Raw genomic sequence first — 19,547 nt, 5'->3', positions numbered from 1 at the left:
TCGTTCATCCAGCCTCTCTCCCCACTGGCCCATCAGTAAAGAGGCCTGATTTGGCAGGAAAGAACTGGGGTACAGCTCAGGGAGGTAATTGCAGGACCACCAGGGCCATCCTGGGGTGCCAGTGGGGAAGGGAATGGCAGGGGGACCCCAGGGGTGGGGAGAGGCCTGGGGAGTGTCATTGGGCCATGGTTCCCCCTTCTCTTGACCTCATCTTACCTCCCCTTTTCTGAACCTGAGATTTTAAAGAAGGCCATTTGGACCAGAAGGACTGAAAAATAACAGTAACCCCAGCCATGGGGAGATCTGGTCAGAGGGCAGTTTTAGAACCAGGCCAGCAAGTGTCCCAGGGGTCACCTGAGCCACAGCACCCCCATGAAGTGTGGACAGCAGAGGTCGGAAGATGTAGGCTGGATGCTGACTCTTCCCTCCCCTGTCCCCAGCCCCCCTGGGGCACGTGACCTGACGGACACGTCCCCTCTCTGGGTCTCAGTGTCTCCATCTCAGTGTTCCACAGGGGCAGAGGGGGTGTCTCTGAGCTCCCATCCAGTCCTAAAATTCTGTGCACAGAAACAGACTTGGATGTTGTACTTGCAGTGTGGTCCTTTTAAAACCTAAGTTGGAGCAAAGCCCAGCAAAGGCTCCCACGTTGAAGGGAATAAAAACCCAGGCACTGACCGTGGCCAAGGAGCCTCTGGCCCTCACAGTGGACCTGCTGGCACGCTCTACCCGACACACGCTGCCCCCAGACCCTCCAGGCGTCCCCCTCACCTCCTTCTGGTCTTTGCTCAAATCTCACCTCTGTGTCAGGGGTTCCTGTCCTCCCCTGCACACCCATTTCCCTGCTTCTCGTTTTCCTTTTTCACCTAGTCCTAGTCTCCTCAACACACTCTATCATTTTCTTATTTATCATGTTTATCCTTTACCCTCTGTTCCTCATGGGAAGAACATAGGCTGGACCAGGGCAGGCATCTCTGTTTTGTTCATCAGTGTCTCCCAGCCTGATGCACAGCAGGTGCTCACAAGTATCAATATTTGTTGAATAACTGAATGAACAGACTAATGGCTGAGCAAACACAGGGGTCCTTGAAATCTAAAGGTGGCAGAACAAATAAATTCTAAACCTGATTTCCACATCGTCTGGGTCTCCTCCACACTTCATTCCTGGATGCCAGACATGGGGCCGGGGGTGGAGGGGCGGCCGTGAAGACCCCAGAAAGACTGCAGTGTTGAGATGAAATCACCACCTAAAGGCTCCTAGGTCTCTGGTTTGATTTTTTTTTTCCCCTTCCCTCTCATTTCTAAGAGGAAAATGGTGAGCTCCGACTTGGGAAAATGCAAGCCAGATTTGACCTGTTCCCCCGCACTTTGCTGCTTTGATCCTCACCTCTGCAGAGTCACAGGAGAGGGAGGACGGGGTGGGGCTGGTAGGGGCGGAGGGACGTTGATGGGAAAACAGAGGTGGACGGAGGTGGGGACCCTGCCAGCCGCCCCCACCCCCGACTCCAGGCCTTGAGTAAATGAAAGCAGTGTCGTCTGCTAGGCCTTGTAGGGGCTCCAAGTCCCTCCCAGGATTTCCCCCTTGAAAGCAGGGAGATGGGAGGCGAGGGGGTGCCTCCTCTTGGCCCCGGGGATCTTGGGATCGGGGGGGAGCAAAGCTGCAAAACTGCAGCCTAGATACTGAGGTATGACTCAGGCGTTAACGCAGGTGGGTCTTTAAAGACAGGGTGTGAACGCGGCGTTCTTTACAGGTCCCTGGCCCCATCCCTTCCCCTCTGTTCACGCACCAGGTGAGAAGGAAGCTGAGGGGCCGGTAGGCGCCGCCATGACAGGCCACCTTGCCCCTCTCCCCCATGGTGCCACCCACATCCTTCCAGGCTCTCTCCCTCTCACCCCTGCTCCACGGTGACACCTTCTGGACCTCTCCATCCTCTGCACCCCGTGGCCGGGCCACCTCTCAGGACCCCGCCGCCTCCTTCCTGTGTCAGAGCCCCGCTGTGGATGGGAAGACGCCCTCCTCACCTGCCAGCCTCCAGCGGGGCAAGAGCATGGGCTCCACCTGTGTGGCTGGAATTTGTGGGTGGGCTCACGGCAGAACGCGACCTCCAAGGTCTTCCAGCCAAGCCCCCGCTGACCTCAGGGCCCACCTACACCTCCCTTGGAGCAGAAACCCACACAGGGGCTGTCTGGGCCCGCGAGCCCTCCTCACCCCACCTCCTCTGTGCCTCCCCTTCCCCTTCCCCTCCCCCTCCCCCTCCCCCTCCCCTCCCTGGTCCTGCCTTTCTCTTCCCGCCGCCGAGGGCTGGGCGTGGGTGGTGTTCAGCCGGGCCTGGCTCCTCCACGGCCCTCTCTCCAAGGGCCAGAGAGAGGTGTTAGTGTCAGAAAAATATTGCAGTCACGCTCACCCCGTGGCCTCGGGCCCTGCACCGCGCTCCCAGCATCATCCATCGGCCGCAAATGGGAGGCTCGCAGAGGTAATGAGTTACACATGCTCCTGGCCGCGCCCAACGCCTGCAAGCCAGGCCGCTTGCTGAGTTTAGGGCCCGAGCTCCCCACTCCTGCGTCCCTGCCCCATAAAATTAAATTATTCTCCTAAGGGAGCCCCCACATCTACTTTCTCATCCATCACATCTCCCTGGTTCATCTGGCGTAGCTGAGGGCTGCCGGGCAGCTGCCCAAGGGTGGGAGTGGATTTCCTGGGAGGGTCCAGCCCTCTACAGGTTGGAGAATCCGGCACTGGAGCAGGAGAACAGCAGCGATGTTAACTCATGCGATGCCATGGTGCACTCAGCTCCCCCAGCTCACTGGGGGCTGGTGGCCAGGAAGGACCCTGGATCTCTTGGGCCCCAGGGACTGTCCCTCCACAAGAGGGGGGACAGCCCAGGGAGGTTCCAAGATGTTGAACTTTGGCAGGTCTGGGCTCGGCGCGGGGTGTCTTCTGTTGCCCCTCCATTCCCACCCGCTGCCACACGCCGCTCTCCGCCTTGTGGGGAGCCGCCCTGGCAGGACGGGGAGGATGGAAGATGGGAGGTTGTGTGTTTATCCCCAGCTCCTGCCCTGTGGGGTCACCTTGGGCCCCTGTGTCCTTCCACCCGAGGTCACAGCCCCTGGTAAGCCACCCTCTCCACTCGGGCTTTCTCCTTCTAGGCTCCAGTAACTGCTCCCCTCCTGGGCTTTGTAACCGAGGTGGCTACAGTCCAAGGACACCACTCTGGCCCTTGTGGGCATCTTACACCCTGGCCACACCTTTGCATATATTCCCTTTATTAAATTCTATGACATTTCCTAATTTAAGTGGGCCATCTGTTTCACTGGGGCCCTGACCCTCTCATCCTCAGTGTTCCCATCTGCAAAATGGGAATAATGTTATTCAACTCACAGGACCCGTGGGGGAATCACATGATAGAACCCAAGTCGAGCACCTTGGACACAGTGCACCCTCGATACACACTTATTTCACCTCCCTGCCCTTTGGGGAGTCCCCTGCACATGTTGGGGAACTGGAGAAGGACAGGGCGAGACAGGGAGGTCAGGGAGAGTTGCTGCCACGCAGGGTCTCCCAGGAAGCACCCACGCCACTTCTCAGAGACCCCTGGCCTGGACAGTGTTTGTTTCTTAATTTATTAATTAATTTTTGGCTGCGTTGGGTCTTCGTTGCTGCATGCAGGCTTCCTCTAGTTGCGGTGAGCAGGGGCTGCTCTTCATTGTGGTGCGTGAGCTTCTCATTGCGGTGGCTTCTCTTGCTGCGGAGCACGGGCTCCATGCGCACGGGCTTCAGTAGTCGTGGCTAGCGGGCTCTAGAGCGCAGGCTCAGTACTTGTGGCACACGGGCTTAGTTGCTCCACAGCATGTGGGATCTTCCCGGACCAGGGCTCGAACCCGTGTCCCCTGCATTGGCAGGTGGATTCCTAACCACTGTGCCACCAGGGAAGCCCCTGGACGGTGTTTTAAGGCTGGTTCCTCCTTCTGCTAAAGAAGGCAGAGTTTTGGTTAGTGGGCTTCCTTGTGAAGACTAGAGGAAACCAAGCAAGTTCTTTTAGTCCTAATCCCCAAAGAGTACAATAGGATCTGTAAGAAATATTCTGGGTCCTGAGGGCACCTGGCTCGGTGGCAGGTGTGGGCCTGTCCACCCCTGGACCCCCATCAGAGACAGTAGATCCCTGAGGCTGGCTACCAGAAGAGTCGAGGGGTGCATTTCATCGTTCCTGGTGGAGGGTGGCGTTTGGTGCAGACTACAGACAGCCTCACTCGCCCCGGGCACCTGCGTCCACACAGGGAACTGGGACCTCCTTCATCCAAAGAGGACAGGGTTTTACGGTGCTGCTGGTGAGTGCAGCAATAAAAGGTCTTGGTTCCTGCCCTCAAGGGGCTTCAAGTCCCCAGAAGACACAGACCCCGCATTATAATGTGATTCATTTTCAAATGGAAGTGCCGTTTAGAGGGGAGAGGTCCGCAGTCTGCCTTGGGAAGGAAGGAAGTTCTCCTGAAAAGTCAGGAGCGTGGAGGCATGTCCTTCCCTTCCCGGCCATGCTCCGCTCTGTGGATGCAGTGCAGTTGCAGCGTTAGGTTTAACCAGGGTCAGAGCGCTGCCCAGTGAGTGAGAGGACGCCAGAGAGGGACGAGAGAGGGGAGGCTGTGGGAGAGAGTGGATAGCGTAAATCATGGAACGCAAGTCGGACAAGAAGGGAAGGCTGGATGGGAGACGGGAAGGGTGGTGGAAAGACAGTGGGGTCCATGGTTAGGAGGTCCTGGTGAGGTCAGGGAATGCCGACTTGGCGTTCTGGACGGAGGGCACCAGGAAAACCTGAGAGGTAGCTCTCACCTGGGACGCGTGAAATTGGGATTAAGAAAGGGCCTTGATGATTGGTAGAGCCAATCAAAATGTCATGTGAGCCACATGTGCAATGTTAAACGTTCTAGTAGCCACACAAAACGGGAGAGACACAGACGAACCGAATTTAAATACAGGGATATATTTGATTTAATCCAGTATATCCAAAATAGTATCCATTTGATTTGTGATCACTGTAAAAGTGATGGAGATATTTATACATTTTTACTCGGGCTGAGCCTTCAAAATCTGGTGTGTATTTTGCATTCCGAGCCCGTCTCATTTTTGCCCACATTTCGAGTGCATCAGGGAGGACGTGCCATTAGGAGAGGGAAGGTAAGGAAGAGTCAGAACTGGAGATTGAGAGAGAACGACAGTGAGCGCGGAGATGGGGAGGAGAGCAGGTGTCCCTTAGCGCAAGGAGAAGTGTACAGTCATGTGATGTGAGAGCTGGGATTTTTATGGAGAAGAGAGAGAAGGTTCTGGAAGTAACGAGGAGCAAAGAAAGCCACCTACCGCACCCTTAGGTCAGTTGCATGAATGTGGGAGAGAGAAATCCATACTTGAGAAGACAAGGGAAGCAGGGTTCAGTTAGAAGAAGAAAGAAAAGGAAATGTTCGAGCAGAGGTTGGGGAAATCAAGGTTTTTTGGTTGACTGGCTGGGACATCTTGGGCCACAGTGAGAAGGTTTCAGCAGATGGGGAGGGAGATGTCAAAGGAGAAGAAACAAGGCTGTCTGGGGATTATGGTGGGTGATGGGGAGCCCTGGGGCTTCTGTGGGGCTGAGAGAAGTCAGGATGGAGGACTCAGTGAGGTTGGGGTGCTGGTCTCAGGGCAGAACTGCTGGCAAGCCTGAGTGTTGGTGATAGGGGTCTTGCCAGGAGCACACAGCCCTAGGGTACCAGTGCTCCCTTCCCAACCATGGTGTGTGGGCCAGGGGAGGGGGGCCTTGTCCTGGAGCTCCAGGAGCTCTGGAGATCATTTTGGCTCTTGTGGGGGCAGGGAGATCGGGGGAGGCCAAGGGAGGTGGTGGGAAGGGGGCAGGGGTCCTGTAGCGGTGATGATACGATGTGATACATACAAGCGATCATGATACAATGGTTCCCCTTGATGGAGCACCAGGCTGTGCTCAGGGCTTCAATACATTGTCTCCAAAGCACAGGGAGCTCAGCTCGGTGCTCTGTGATGACCTAGATGGGTGGGATGGTGGGGGGCAGGGATGGGAGGGAGGCCCAAGAGGGAAGGGATATATGTATACATATAGCTGATTCACTTCGTGGTACAGCAGAAACTAACACAACATTGCAAAGCAATTATACTCCAATACAAAAAATAATGAAGGTAAATTAAAAAAACACCTCAGGACATATTATTATTCCCAGTTTGTCGATGAGAAGGTAACATCTCAGGTGACGCAAATTGCCCAAGGTCCCCCATGTAGTCAGAGGCAGAGCCTGGATTCAAACCCACATCTGCCTGGTCCTTAAGCCCCGCCCCTCAGCGTAGCTCACCCTGTTCACTGCGGTTCCAGGACTCGGAGACCCTGGCCTTTCAGGAGCTAGGCTGCTGGTGGTGAGGGGCTGAGAGTGGATTCTTGGCGTTTCAGGTTTCAGAGGTGGAGACATCCTGGGCAATGACAAAGCTAGGACGGGGCCGTGGGAATAAATGGCTCTGTTGCAGGAGAGAGATGGAGCGAATTATTCTAAGAGGAAATAGATATAAACCCAAATAGGTTTGGACGAGAGCACAAGGACAGGGTCTTACATGGCTTCAGAGGGAAGCCTGGGACGCTATCCTCTACAGACATTAGGTCAGAGAAAGGCCCCTCTCTCCCCATCATCCACCCCTTTCCCCCCACCATCTCCTGCGGCTTCTGGGCTGGAGTCTAAACGGCATATGCAGAGCTCAGCAGTAGGTTTCGGAAGATATAAACACGGCCATGAAGAGGGAGCCCAGCAGGGTAGGACTGGCTGGGAACCTGCCCTGCAGACGCAGATGCTGGTTAACCTAAGGCCCAGCCACAGAGCCGATGGGGGCCCGTGATGGTTCCAGCCTTCCGCACGGTGCCCTGAAGCCCACCTGCTCCCTGGTACCTCCCTACCTCCTGCTCTCTGGCTTGAGATTGAGTTCAAGTCAAGATAACCCAAGATGTTCATAGCGGGCAGAAGAAGCCATGTGTTTAGGACGTCCTGGTAAGAGAGGGGGCTACAAGGAGGGGCTGGCTGCTGGCCCTCTCTCCTGACACTCCGTGTGGGTGAGTTTCTCCAATTGATGGAGGAGAGACTGGGAAGATAAAATGTACCAGAGACCCGAAGGCGGCAGATGACAGCCATCAGGTTGGGAGAGGCAGATTGAAAAGGATTAAGAGGGCAGGGGAGACTGGGACAAGTGTGCTGTCTGAAGCTCACAGGAACCGTTTGGTTTATGGCGCTCGGCTCTCCCTGCGTGTTGATTCATAGAGCACTATTCACTCTTCACAGTGTCTCTGTTTGAAAATGATCTCATAGTTTGTGCATGGGTAACAGTGAGCTTGATCTTGTCCCTTTGCTCGGCAAGTTCTATCTGGGCATCTTGGTTCTCTGGTCCCATTCTGACCTCAGTATATTATGTAGGAATTCCTTTCTTCCCTCTGGAGCTATGATGATCTCCCAACCTGACCTAAGGACATCTATTAAAATGTAAATATGACATCTTAAGTATTCTAAGCATTTCCAGTGTGTCCAGGGGGAGCTGCCTTTCACATGTAGGTTTATGGGGATTGGGGGCGGGGGCGGGGGTTGGTCCCTGGGTGCTGACAGACTGAAGGTGAAAAGGGCGTTGTCTTGCCAGTGGGTGGAAGTAAGAAAAGCCTGCCTACCTCGGGACGCCCAGGGCAGCCCCAGGACCCTCAGCTTGTTGGGTGTGTCCTTTCCCTGCCCTCTGAGAAAGGCCCTCCTGGTAAAGTGTTCTGTTTGTGACCAGGAATATAAAAATGGTTGTTCTAGCTACTCTATTTCTAGGTAAGTTTTCAAAGCCCCAAAGTTCTTTGTATCTAGTTTAGGTCCTAGGAGATCATGAACCTCTCTTGGAGGGGCAAAACTCCATCACCAAAGGAAACAGCACAAGTCCTGGATACAAAGGTGAACTGAGTGGTGGAGAGGAGGATGTTTCCTATCCCAAGGCTCCAAGATATCAAAGCATCAAATACAGAAACTAGAACACATGGTTATTACCAAAGCCTAAACAATGGCTTGGAAGGCCCAGTAAATGTGTGTTCAGTTTATTAGTCTCACTTATCTACAAACAGCCAACTGATGTTAATTGAGTATCTGCTATATGCCAGGACCTGTGGGATCCAGAGATGAATCACAGACCCTGTTCTCTGGGAGCTGACCCTCGACAAATGTGATTGATGGGTGCAATTCCGTTCTCATTATTAACTATCCCATTATTGGCCATGATTTCCCAGTGAAGCTCGATACCTGACAACGGTTGGTTCTAGGCCTTAGCAGGTGACAGAGGTTCGGTGGGTCTGAGGACCATCGTCTTTGCTCAGATCTGCTAAACTCCCACCTGTGGCTCAGCCTGCACTGCTTCCTGTGCAGAGGCCAGAGCTGGAGGCTTCTGAGCCTGGAGGCTTCAGGGACAGTCCCAGCTCCCTCCCATACAGGTGGCATGGACTGAGACTTTAGCCTTCCTGTCTTCAAAACCAAACAGCCAGGTGGCCCTTCCAACTCAGTTGGTGGTGGGATTTGGGGGAGTGAGACAGGGGGTGGGGCGGAGGGTATTAAACCTATCCCTTCCTGCCCCGAGGATAAACCAATTCATCAAACCAAGGTGGACCAAGGCGTGGGCGGGAGGTTGCTCTAGCAGCCTGGAAAGAGTAATGATTTAAACGTGGAAATAGCTGAGCCCTGGCCTCCACATTGCTAATACATTATCAGATGACTTATTTCCTCTGACAAGGCGCCAGGAGAGGAACTGGGAATCTTTCTGGAAGGGATCCAGAGGAGGAGGGTCTTTGGCCCCTATTTAGGCCGAACCCTGAGCCCACTGTTGTTTTGAGTCTCTCTGCATTGAGACAGCATTTCTTCCCATCCACGCACTGCCCATGTTGGGTGAGAGTATGGGCATCTTCCCCCAGCCCCAGGACCTGCTGCTTCTTCCAGGGACTCCCTGGCCTCTCCCCTCCTCCTGGGTTGCAGTGACCAGCCAGCTCACCTTGACTGACCTCTAACCCCTCCCACCTGGCTCTCTCTCTTCATCCGTCAGCCCCAGCTGCAAAATTATATGCACACCAGCCAGGGTCCCTTCCCACTGCTGATAAATAAGCACACAAGCCCCTGATTGTTCTCAAGAATTTTTATGCAGAGTAACTTGAGAAATAGATAGGGATGGAAAAAATAACAAGTATTGCAGGAAAGTTACAAAATATCTCTAGAAGTACTGGGAGAAACTGTCCTAGGTCATCATAACATCTAGATTGAATTAGCTCCCCCATCCCTCCCTCTCCTCTTCTTAGAAATGGGATCCCATAGGATCATGCAGAGGACTGTAGTCTCCTTTGTCTGGCGCCCTCACTGGGCTGTCTGCCTTGAAGACTCAGGTGTGTGGTCCAACAGGGCAGAGGTGATTGGTGCTCACCCCACCCCGGCTGGTGGTTTGGGACCCTCTTAGACTCACGTCAGATGACACTGCTCTGTAATGTCCCTGCCTTACACCCTCCTCTTCCCTTGACTGAGGAAAAGTAAACAGAGGTCTCCCTGAAAACCAGGAAGTGGTGGCAGCTTCAAAGACAGAGGTTATTTGGGGCTGCCTATTACAATGAACAAAGTGAGGGATGAGTAACCAGAGTGAGGAGGATGAAGTCACCTTGGGAGGGTTTAACAAGATCCTTACATGGGATGAGCGCCAAGGTCCCTCCCAGCCATAAACCCTTATCTCCACCTGCTGTGTATGAGCTGTGGGACCAAAGAGCACAACAACGACCAAAAAATGGCCGAGTGTTTGTTGTTGGTAAAACTCAATTAGGTGACAATTGAATCCTTTCATCCTGTTTTATTATTTATTTATTTTTATTTGTTTTTAAGGTTGTTTAGACCCAGGTTCTTTGGAAAGAAGTAAATACCCACTTTTATCAGATGCAATGTGTGAGTATTTTTTCAAATGGAAGGAAAATAAATTCAAACAGATAACTCCCCAAGTGCCTTCAAATTATGGTTAAGAAATTGAAAACTCAGCTTTGCAAAGAAAGGCTAAATTGATGCAAGGGCTAACTCAGAATGCTTTCTCCTGTCTCCCAGCCAATATGTGCCAGAGGCAGGCTTTGGATCTGTCTACACAGAGCCCCCAAACCATGCTTGTCCCCCTGTGAGAGTGTCAGGGACCCTCACCTGCCTAATATAGTACAGGGAAACAAAGACCCAGAGGTTCTGAGGCTCCTGCTAACATTGGGGACCATCTCACGACTCACCCTCAGCTCAGCTGCCTGGGACCAAGTGGGTTTCAGATAAACTTTCCTTTTCTGTTCGTTAATCCTTGCTCCCAAGCACTTCACCACCCTCAGGAAGCAGTATTTTAGCAAAAGCTCTTTAGCGGGTACTCTTGTTCTCATGATTAAAAGGAACTCGTCACAATTTTAACCTCTGGGAGTAATACAATAGTTTGAGGCAACCTCCTTTTGTGTGTGTCCTATTAAAGAGAAATCAAAGTTCAAAAAAATTAAACAAAGCTCTGATAATAGAAAGATTTTAATTGATTTTCCAAAAATGTGTCTTCACATTGTTTGGATATGACAAATGCCTTACTCCAGAACTGGGTACCTCGATGCCATAGATGCATGATTTCATCATTGAATCAGAACAAGAATGTCCAGGGTTGTGGCTTAGGCCTCTGGATGGCATCAACAGCACCACACGTGATGATGATGCCCAGCTAGGATTAAGTGCCAATTCAGTTCCAATGAATTGCTCCCACAGTTCACCTGTGTGGGCACTAAGTGGCTATTCCAAGTCATGGGTGAATAAGGAAAGCCAAGATGTTGTTTATTTTTTCAGACCAAAATTTTGCTCAGAAATTTGTTTTTCAGCCCAAAAAATGTGTCAACTATTTGCATACGACAACTGTAAGAACTAGCCTTTGCACCAAAAATAAATGACTTACACATGTCTTTTGTTCTTTTTATAAATTTATTTATTTATTTAATTTTTGGCTGCCTTGGGTTTTTGTTGCTGTGTGCAGGCTTTCTCTAGTTGTGGCGAGCGGGGACTGCTCTTTGTTAAGGTGCGCGGCTTCTCACTGCGGTGGCTTCTCTTGTTGCGGAGCGTGGGCTTTAGGTGCGCGGGCTTCAGTAGTTGTGGCACGTGGACTCAGTAGTTGTGGCACCCGGGCTTAGTTGCTCCGCGGCATGTGAGATCTTCCCGGACCAGGGCTCGAACCTGTGTCCCCTGCACTGACAGGCGGATTCTTAACCACTTCGCCACCAGGGAAGTCGCACGTATCTTTGTTCTTGCAAAGAACCTTATTGCAGTTCTGCTGTGTGCTGGTTGATGCGTAGGGAAATGGATGAGTCTCAGAGGACCTTTAGACAAGCAGGGCAGGGAGAGATGGAAATCGACAATTGTGAATAATGAGGTTAGTATGAGAGATGAGGGCAAGGTTCTGATGTGGTTATTTCAATGGCACTTAATCCTTAACATTTTACCTTCTAGATTATTCTTAATCTTGAACATCTAAAAGGTTTGGTTTTGCTTCTCTATAAGTGACTTCTTCTATGGAGAGCATCAACTTTTTCTCCACAACTTGCATTGAACTGTGATTTAATTACTTTTACTAAAGTCAGTGATTCTCAGAATGTGACTATATACGATAGTGGTATTCAAGGTGACATAGGGGTGTGAATTTGTTATTTTAATAGTTAGATATTTATTTTAAAGGAATAAGTACCATTTATTTATTCCATTAGTAATAATGGAATAGGAAGATACTAATTTTCCACTTATGAGGATGATATAAAATTTCCTTCTTACATAAATTTGAGTTAAAAAAAAAGTGGAATGAGAAAGAAAATAATAGCCCAGGGATACTCAGCTACAGGAAAATTGTGCAGCTACATGTAGATGGGTGTTTAGAGATGGGGAAACCACCCATCGGACTGCTTCTAGCCATTCATCACCAAGCACGGTTCCACACAACATCTCCCAGCCTGGTCTTCGGAACCCAGTCTGCAAGTCACTTTGTACTTATTTTTTAGTTCCTATTTGCCGTTTTAGAGTCACTGTCCTCTCCAAGCCTCTTGAGCCTCCTTCTCTTGGCTTCCTGATCGTCTGAGATGTCACCCGTCTTTCTGGAGGCCACTGCAAGATGAAAACCCTTTCCCTTGATTCTCCCAGATCTTGCAAGAGTTTTTGTTTTGTTTTCTTGGTGCCATTCTCTACCTCGATCTGGTTTTGTGTGTGACCACATCTGCAAGCAACGACTATGTTTAATAACTAACAGCTTGGCCTGGTACTTTCCTCAGAACAGTTCTCACACGGAGGAAGCAAGTTTTCTTCTTCAAGTCACAGTTTTCAAATTTCTAATAGCTATAAATCAGACGATAAAGCTGGAGAGAAAGATAACGGATTTCAGCCCATCTACAAAAGCCTGTCCTTCAAAGCCCTGCTGAGTTGCTGCCTCTTCAAGGCAGACCCTGAGATGACCTGCAACACAGAAGGACTCACTGCCTCTGCAGTGCCAGGCTTTGTTTGTGCCATATCGCCCCTCTACATCTGCTTCATTCACACCTGTGTGATAGTTATCAGTTTATATGTCTTCTTTCCCTCGGGTGTGAGCATCTGAAAGGCAGTGATTGTATCTTCATCTCTCATTCAACAGATATTTTCTGAGTGCCTGCTGTGTGCCAGACAGTGGTTTAGGAACTGGAAAGTTGGACGTGAATGACACTGACAAAATCTCTCCCTCACACAGCTTGTTATCTTTGTATTTCCCAATGTCTACATAGTGTATTAGTTATCTACTGCTGCGTAACAAATGACCCCAAACCTTAGCAGCGTAAAACAACAAAAATTGTTATCTCACTCCGTTTCTGAGGAGGCCATGGGTGTGCAAGGAAATCCAAGATTTTGTTTATTTTTTCAGATCCAAAATTCTGCTCAGAAAATATGGATATACATATAGTCCAATCTGACAGAAATCTGGGAGCAGCTTAGCTGGGTTGTTCTGGCTCAGGGTCTCTCATGAGACTGCTGCCAAGATCTCAGCCAGGGTGTAGTCATCTGAAGGCTTGATTTGGCTGGAGGACCTGCTTCCAGACTCATTCACGTGGCTGTTGGCTGAAGGCCTCTGTTCCTTACCATGTAGACTCTCCATAGTGTATTCATGACATAGTGGCTGGCTTCCCCCCAAATGAATATTTCAAGAGAGAGAAAGAGTAAGCAAGAAGGAAGCTGCAGTGTCTTTTATCTCATCTCAGAAGCGACCCACCATCACTTCTGCCATATTCTACTGGTCACACAAGCCAATCCTGGTACAATGCAGAAGGAGACTATGCAAGGGGATGGGATCATCTGGGGCCATCTTGAAGGCTGGTTACCACAGTAGGGCTACCACAGTAGGACAGTGGGTGTTCAATAAAAGTCTGTTAGAGTTTTTACCTCAACAATCCATAAGTCAAAGCCTTTACTGAGACTTCCCTGGTGGTCCAGTGGTTAAGAATCTGCCCTTCACTGCAGGGGACGTGGGTTCAATCCCTGGTTGGGGAACTAAGATCCCACATGCCTCGGGGCAACTGAGCCTGTGCACTCTAGAGACCACACCACAACTAGAGAGGAGCCTGAGTGCTGCAACAAAGATCCCTCAACTAAGACACAATGCAGCCAAATAAATAAATATATTTTTTAAAAACCTTTACTTTTTTTTAACAGACTAACTTTTAGAGCAGTTTTAGGTTTACAACAAAATTAAGTGGAAATTACAGAAAGTTTCCATGTACCCCCTGCCCCACACGTGCACAGCTTCCCTTATAATCAACATCCCCACCAGGGAGGTGCATTTGTTACAACTGATGAACCTACACTGACATGTCATTATCATGCAAAGTCCATAGTTTACGTTAGGGTTCACTCTTGGTGTTGAGCACTGTATGGGCTTAGACAAATGTATAATGACATGTATCCATCATTGCAGTATCATACAGAGGAGTTTTACTGCCCTGAAAGTCTTCCGTGCTCCACCTGTTCTTCCCTCCCCACTCCCAACCCCTGGCAACCACTGATCTTATTACTGTCCCCATAGTTTTGCCTTTTCCAGAATGTCATAAATCTGGAATCATACAGTTAGTAGCTTTTTCAGATTGGTGTCTTTTACTTACTAATTGGCACTTAAGCTTCCTCCATGTCTTTTCATGGCTTGATGGCTCATTTCTTTTACTTTTTTTAAAAAATAAATGAGCATACTGTTTTTACTGATTGCATTGTTTTGGAGTGTTTTCAATCTTCCACCAAGCTTAAATAATTTGAATGGTCTACTCAGCTAACATGCTGCTGCTATGTTATATTAAAAAGTCAATAAATGTGTTTTGGGCAGACTTAGTAACTTGTCTTTCCCCTAAATTGTCTTCTTTCCCTTACAATCATATTCTCTAGCCATCGTGCCAGAAACATTCAGTGAAGTTCCGCTTGTGGAATGGAAGTTCACTGAATGTTTCTGGAAAATCTCTATTTGAAACCCTTTTTATGTTCTATCTAGAATGGATTTTGTGTAATGCGCAAGTAATTGAGTCTTGCTAAAAGGACTGAGCTCTCTCAGAGGAAGGTCTATGTTGTGTGTGTAAGTTGGTGAAGGGACCTGTCACCAGGGGTGCTTGCTATTAGACAGAAGCCTCAGGTAGAGGAGAAGGGAACTACTCTTTTTTGATGGGGAAAAAATAGAACTATATCATTGTAGTTCGCCCCACTCTTACAATGAGTTGGCAATACACATGCAAGCAACAGGGCAAGAAGCAAGTTAACAGTCTTCTTGGCTGTGACTTTCCTCCCCCATTCTGCCAAATATTGATAGTTAGTACAGACTTGACAATAAAGGGATGATGTTCTAATTAGTGGGAGTAAAGGAAAAGTAGCCCTTGCTCTTGTGACTGATTGGTTTAGGAAAATGTTTTCATTCCTAGAGGAAGGAAGGGGTCCTGATTGCTTTGTTTTCCTTCCCAAGGTGAAAACTTTCAAACTGAATGACCATTATCACTAAGCTAGCACTTTATAAATCGTAAGTAGCCTCACTAGTCAATCCGTGAATGTCTGTTGTTTGCACTTAATCCTTTACTGTATTAATGTTCAGCTTACTAAACAGACTGCCTCAAGCTCAGGCAAAGTATTAATATAATGTCTTGTTGTGTCTCAGTAAAAAAGTTACATGCAGAAAGTTATAGCAACATCTTTTTGAGAGAACGATTTCTTTTTGTAATGAACAAGAAATAGAACATTTCAGTGAAACTGGAACAGTTAACAGCATATGGTTGAACTTAATTAAACCTTCAAGGGAAATAAGAAGAGGGTCAAACAAAGGCAACAAATGAAGAAGCCCAAGATGGATTGGGGATAAACATAAGGACAATAGCATTTCAGCCTGGGTATCTTCTGACCCCTCCCAGTAGCTAGGCTGCCATCATTATGTCAAGAAAAGCAAGGATGAGGAGAGCTGGAACAACCATGCAATAAAGATACTAATATTTGGGCTTCCCTGGTGGCGCAGTGGTTGAGAGTCCGCCTGCCGATGCAGGGGACACAGGTTCGTGCCCCGGTCCGGGAAGATCCCACATGCTGCGGAGCGGCTGGGCCCGTGAGCCACGGCCACTGAGCCTGCGTGTCCGGAGCCTGTGCTCCACAACGGGAGAGGCCGCAAGAGTGAGAGGCCTGCGTACCACCCCCCAAAAAAGATACTAATATTTGTATAATACACTATGCTATGCCTACCGCTTTGACTCTTGAGGGGAAAAAAACTTTTCTCTAGGAGTTGCAACCCACCAGCCAGCGGCTCTCATGAGAAAAAAAAAAAAAAAAAAAGACAAAAAGCTACAAGAAGCTTGCATATTTAGGAGCAAAACAGGTTATAGATCCTACTGTGTGGAAAGAGATAGAAAATTCTGGAAAAGAAGCTTTAGGCTGAGTTAGAAAGATGTGCAAGTCTTTGTGGAAAATCAGGTTAAGTCTAGAAAATTCGCTAACATTTAAGTGTTGATGAGAATGGTAACTGCATTTGTATTTCTCGACAACTTGTTCCAAATCGTACCCGATGTTTTACAGAAATATTATGTAATAGTCCTACTTAGCTGTTTTAACAACAGCATTTTCCATAAAATGGAGTAAAAGCGTGGGAAAATGTTCCTCACTGAACAATACCTCTGGAGAACCAGGGCACCAGCGTGGTCACCGCCATTTCCCTTGTGGTCACCAAACCTCCTGAAGGCCGTGCAGGTGGCAGTGTTACCTGAGAGGTGATAAGGAGCCCCCGAAGCACCTCAAACGTTTTCTGACTCTCAATTATTTCATCATCTGCTGTCAGCCTTTTCCAGTTCCCACCCATGCCTCCATGTGTGATGTTCTGCAGTTGGCAATACTCTCCCTTGCAGGGGGTGAAGAATGAGCATAATAGGGACATGCATACTTTGAAAAAAAAATGCCCTCCATAGATTCTTTTTTTTTAATTAATTAATTAATTAATCAATTAATTATTTTGGCTGTATTGGGTCTTCATTGCTGTGCGTGGGCTTTCTCTAGTTGCGGCGAGTGGGGGCTACTCTTCGTTGCGGCGCGCGGGCTTCTCATTGCGGTGTCTTCTCTTGCTGTGGAGCACGGGCTCTAGGCTCATGCGGGCTCAGTAGTTGTGGCGCACGGGCTTCGTTGCTCCGCGACATGGGGGATCTTCCCGGACCAGGACTTGAACCCGTCTCCCCTGCATTGGCAGGCGGATTCTTAACCACTGTGCCACCAGAGAAGTCCCCCCTCCATAGATTCTTACCTGCCATGCTGGGGGTCAGGGTGGAATGGCATCCATTCCTCTCCATTGTCAGCTGACAGAGCTGGTGGAGGTTGGTGAGCTTGCTGGCCTCTGCACCGGCCATCTGAAGGCTGTCTCGAAGGAGAAGTCCAGTGGAAAGAGGACAGAGAGTCAGGACACCTAGGTCCTCACCCAGGGTTTGTCACTAACATTTGACGTCCTTCATCTGTAAACAGAAGGGGTTGTACTAGACAATCTGTAAGTTCCATTTGAACTCTGATATTTTGCTGTTCCATTTTGGCCAGAACCTGGTGAGCCTTGTGTCGTTTCACAGGAGGAAGTTAGGTACTATGTTTTCCTGTAAATCTTAACCTGAGGTTGTAAACTGGTGGTTGGATCCGGCATGTAAATGTGTTTTGTTTTGTTTACGCTTCCTAGTGTTTTTTTTGGTTTTTTTGTTTTTCTAATTAGTTGTCAACACTTAAAAAAAGGGCGATTTCTCCAAATCACTTCTGACTTGTCTTGAAGCCAGAAGTGGTTTTGAGAAGTGAGTTTTGGATCTGCCAATGCCCGGCCCTTCTTCCTGCATGGCAACCTCTTCCGGACTGGGCATGCACTGTTGGGTTCCCCAGGCCCACCTGGCCCACATCCCTTCCAGGCCACTGTTAGAAGCTGGAGTTTGCAACCTCGTTCTAAAATTCTCTCCATCTTCTCCTGATCACATGGGACAATAACACTTTATAAAGGACACATATTCCAGCCTATTTGAGCTTTCTCTGTGGCTTGGACTGGCTCTAGGAGGTGGGTTTGCGTGGCCTCGTGAGCTGTGGGCATGCCTGTCTGGCTAGTTCATGAGCACAGAGGGTGGGAGGAGAGATAGAAGCAGAAAAGCTTCTCACGATTCAGAAAAGCTTCCCACCATTCCAGCTGCATTACAGATGTGCAGAAGTTGTGTGAGAGGTTCCATGTGAACATCTGCATACATCAGGGAGAGACGAGACCAAAAGAGAAAAAGGGCTTTGGGGCTTTTCAAATGTCTTTTTTCCTCTTCTCCTTACCCTTATTGTCTAGGTCCATGCCACAAAGGACGGGCGGGTGGCTGCTGCACCCAGCTGGGCTCCCTGTCGGCCCTGAAGCACGCAGTCCTTGGGCTCTACCTGCTGGTCTTCCTGATTCTCGTGGGCATCTTCATCTTAGCAGGTAAGAGCATCCTTTCCCATCCTGGCCTTTAAGGAGGTGAGCAAGAAGTGAGAGTGGATGGGAAAACTGGGGAGCTGGAGCTCTTCCTTCCCATAGTCAGGAACTCAGACACTGCTTTCCTCACCATGGAAACCACAAAGGAGGAAGCTGGCTGGTCTTTCCAACCAGGCATAAGTCTGAGCAGCATCGCCTGCTTTGTGTGGGGGTGAGGAGCTGGCAGGGGCTCTATGAGCATGGGAAACCTCTTGAGTCCAGGAGTAGAGACCTAGCTGCTCCAGGTGGCTTCTGCCTTGTCCTGACTCATAGTCTGATGCTGTGCATTACACTGGGCCTCCCTAGAGCTCTGCACTATGGTTCATACTGAGCAGGCTGGGCCCCCTGTCCTGGGATGTGATGAAAATAGTTATGAGACACTTTGTTGCTGAGGCTAATCAGGGTCATGGTAAACCTGCTGCCCCTTTGTGATGACTGGGGGTGGGATGAGTTTGCCCCAGCTCAGTTGGGCTCTTCTCCCCAGTTTCTGTCCGTAGAACAGGCGAGTGACAGGCTGGACTTTGGACCATGTCCTCTAGCCCAGAAGCAGAGCTCATGGACCCAGGAGGGGATCAGATGGAAGATCCCATGCTTTGATCAGCCCAGCTCACACACAGGTCAGACCACCGTGATGGAGATGGTGGAGCAGATAGGGACAGAGACCGTGGTGGTCTCTCCTGACTCCCACCCAGAGGGAGAGAGGCTCAATTCCCACCTACCTCAATGGAGGTATATAAGGCTTGACAAAGTGAGGCCAAGGGATCAGCATCACTCATCTTACACGAGTGCCTACTTGGTGCCTGGTTCCACGCTAGGATTGGAGACACTGCTAAATAAGACCCAGGGGATCCCCTCCTGGAGCTTCCAGTCTAGGGGAGGAGGTGGGAGCACAGAGGTGGAGCCCTGTCTCAAGGCAGAATGCGACAGGGACTATGATGGGGCCTTTGATGTTGACACACAAGTGCTGTGGTGACCCAGAGGAGATGCACACAGAGCAAGTGTGGGTGTTGCATGGAGGGGCCAGGGTGGGGTACGGGGAATGTAGTCAGAGAAAGGCTGCTGGCCAGACAGAGCTGACTTGGAGTGCAGAGGGTGGGGTCCTTGACTTAACTCTTAATTCCTGCCCTTAACTCTAGTAATATGGAGGTTAAGCCCTTGAGGATGACCCCTCACTAGAAATCTCTGGTCTCGTGTCACTTTCTGTCAAGTGAGACTAGTCACTTGGGCCCGGTGATGGGATATTCAATGCTGCCTTTGCCCTCAGATTCCCACACTTGGGGCAAAGGGCATCACTAGGGGTGGTGTCTGTCCTATCAACCATTGACCCGGGTTGGGGGGCAGCCAGCAGCAACAATGAGAGAAACTAATGATTCGTCCAAGGGATGATGTCCAGCCAGAGGATTTTTTGAACATGTTCTTGGGCTGCTGAGTGAGAGATTGGGATCTGGGTTTTGTGGGCTTGGCAGCCACGACCATAACAAATTTACAAAATTTTTGGAAAGTGTTTTGGCCT

The 19,547-nt window shown here is 49.6% G+C and overlaps 1 protein-coding gene across 2 annotated transcripts in view; it reads left to right on the top strand.

Annotated features, from left to right (window-relative positions):
* Positions 1-19,547, top strand: part of SCARA5 (scavenger receptor class A member 5) — a 119,154-nt gene that overhangs the window by 6,278 nt on the left and 93,329 nt on the right. For both annotated transcript variants that reach the window (XM_081238490.1, XM_081238491.1), the window contains exon 3: positions 17,873-18,001. In XM_081238490.1, coding sequence (XP_081094616.1) covers positions 17,873-18,001 — 129 coding nt within the window. The remainder of the gene's footprint in view (positions 1-17,872; positions 18,002-19,547) is intronic.

The sequence above is a fragment of the Mesoplodon bidens genome (genome assembly GCF_964165515.1).
Source record: "Mesoplodon bidens genome assembly, chromosome: 6".
Classification (NCBI taxonomy): Eukaryota; Metazoa; Chordata; class Mammalia; order Artiodactyla; family Ziphiidae; genus Mesoplodon; species Mesoplodon bidens.
The sequence above is the reverse complement of the archived record's forward strand: the minus strand, read 5'-3'. Positions and strand labels throughout refer to the sequence as shown.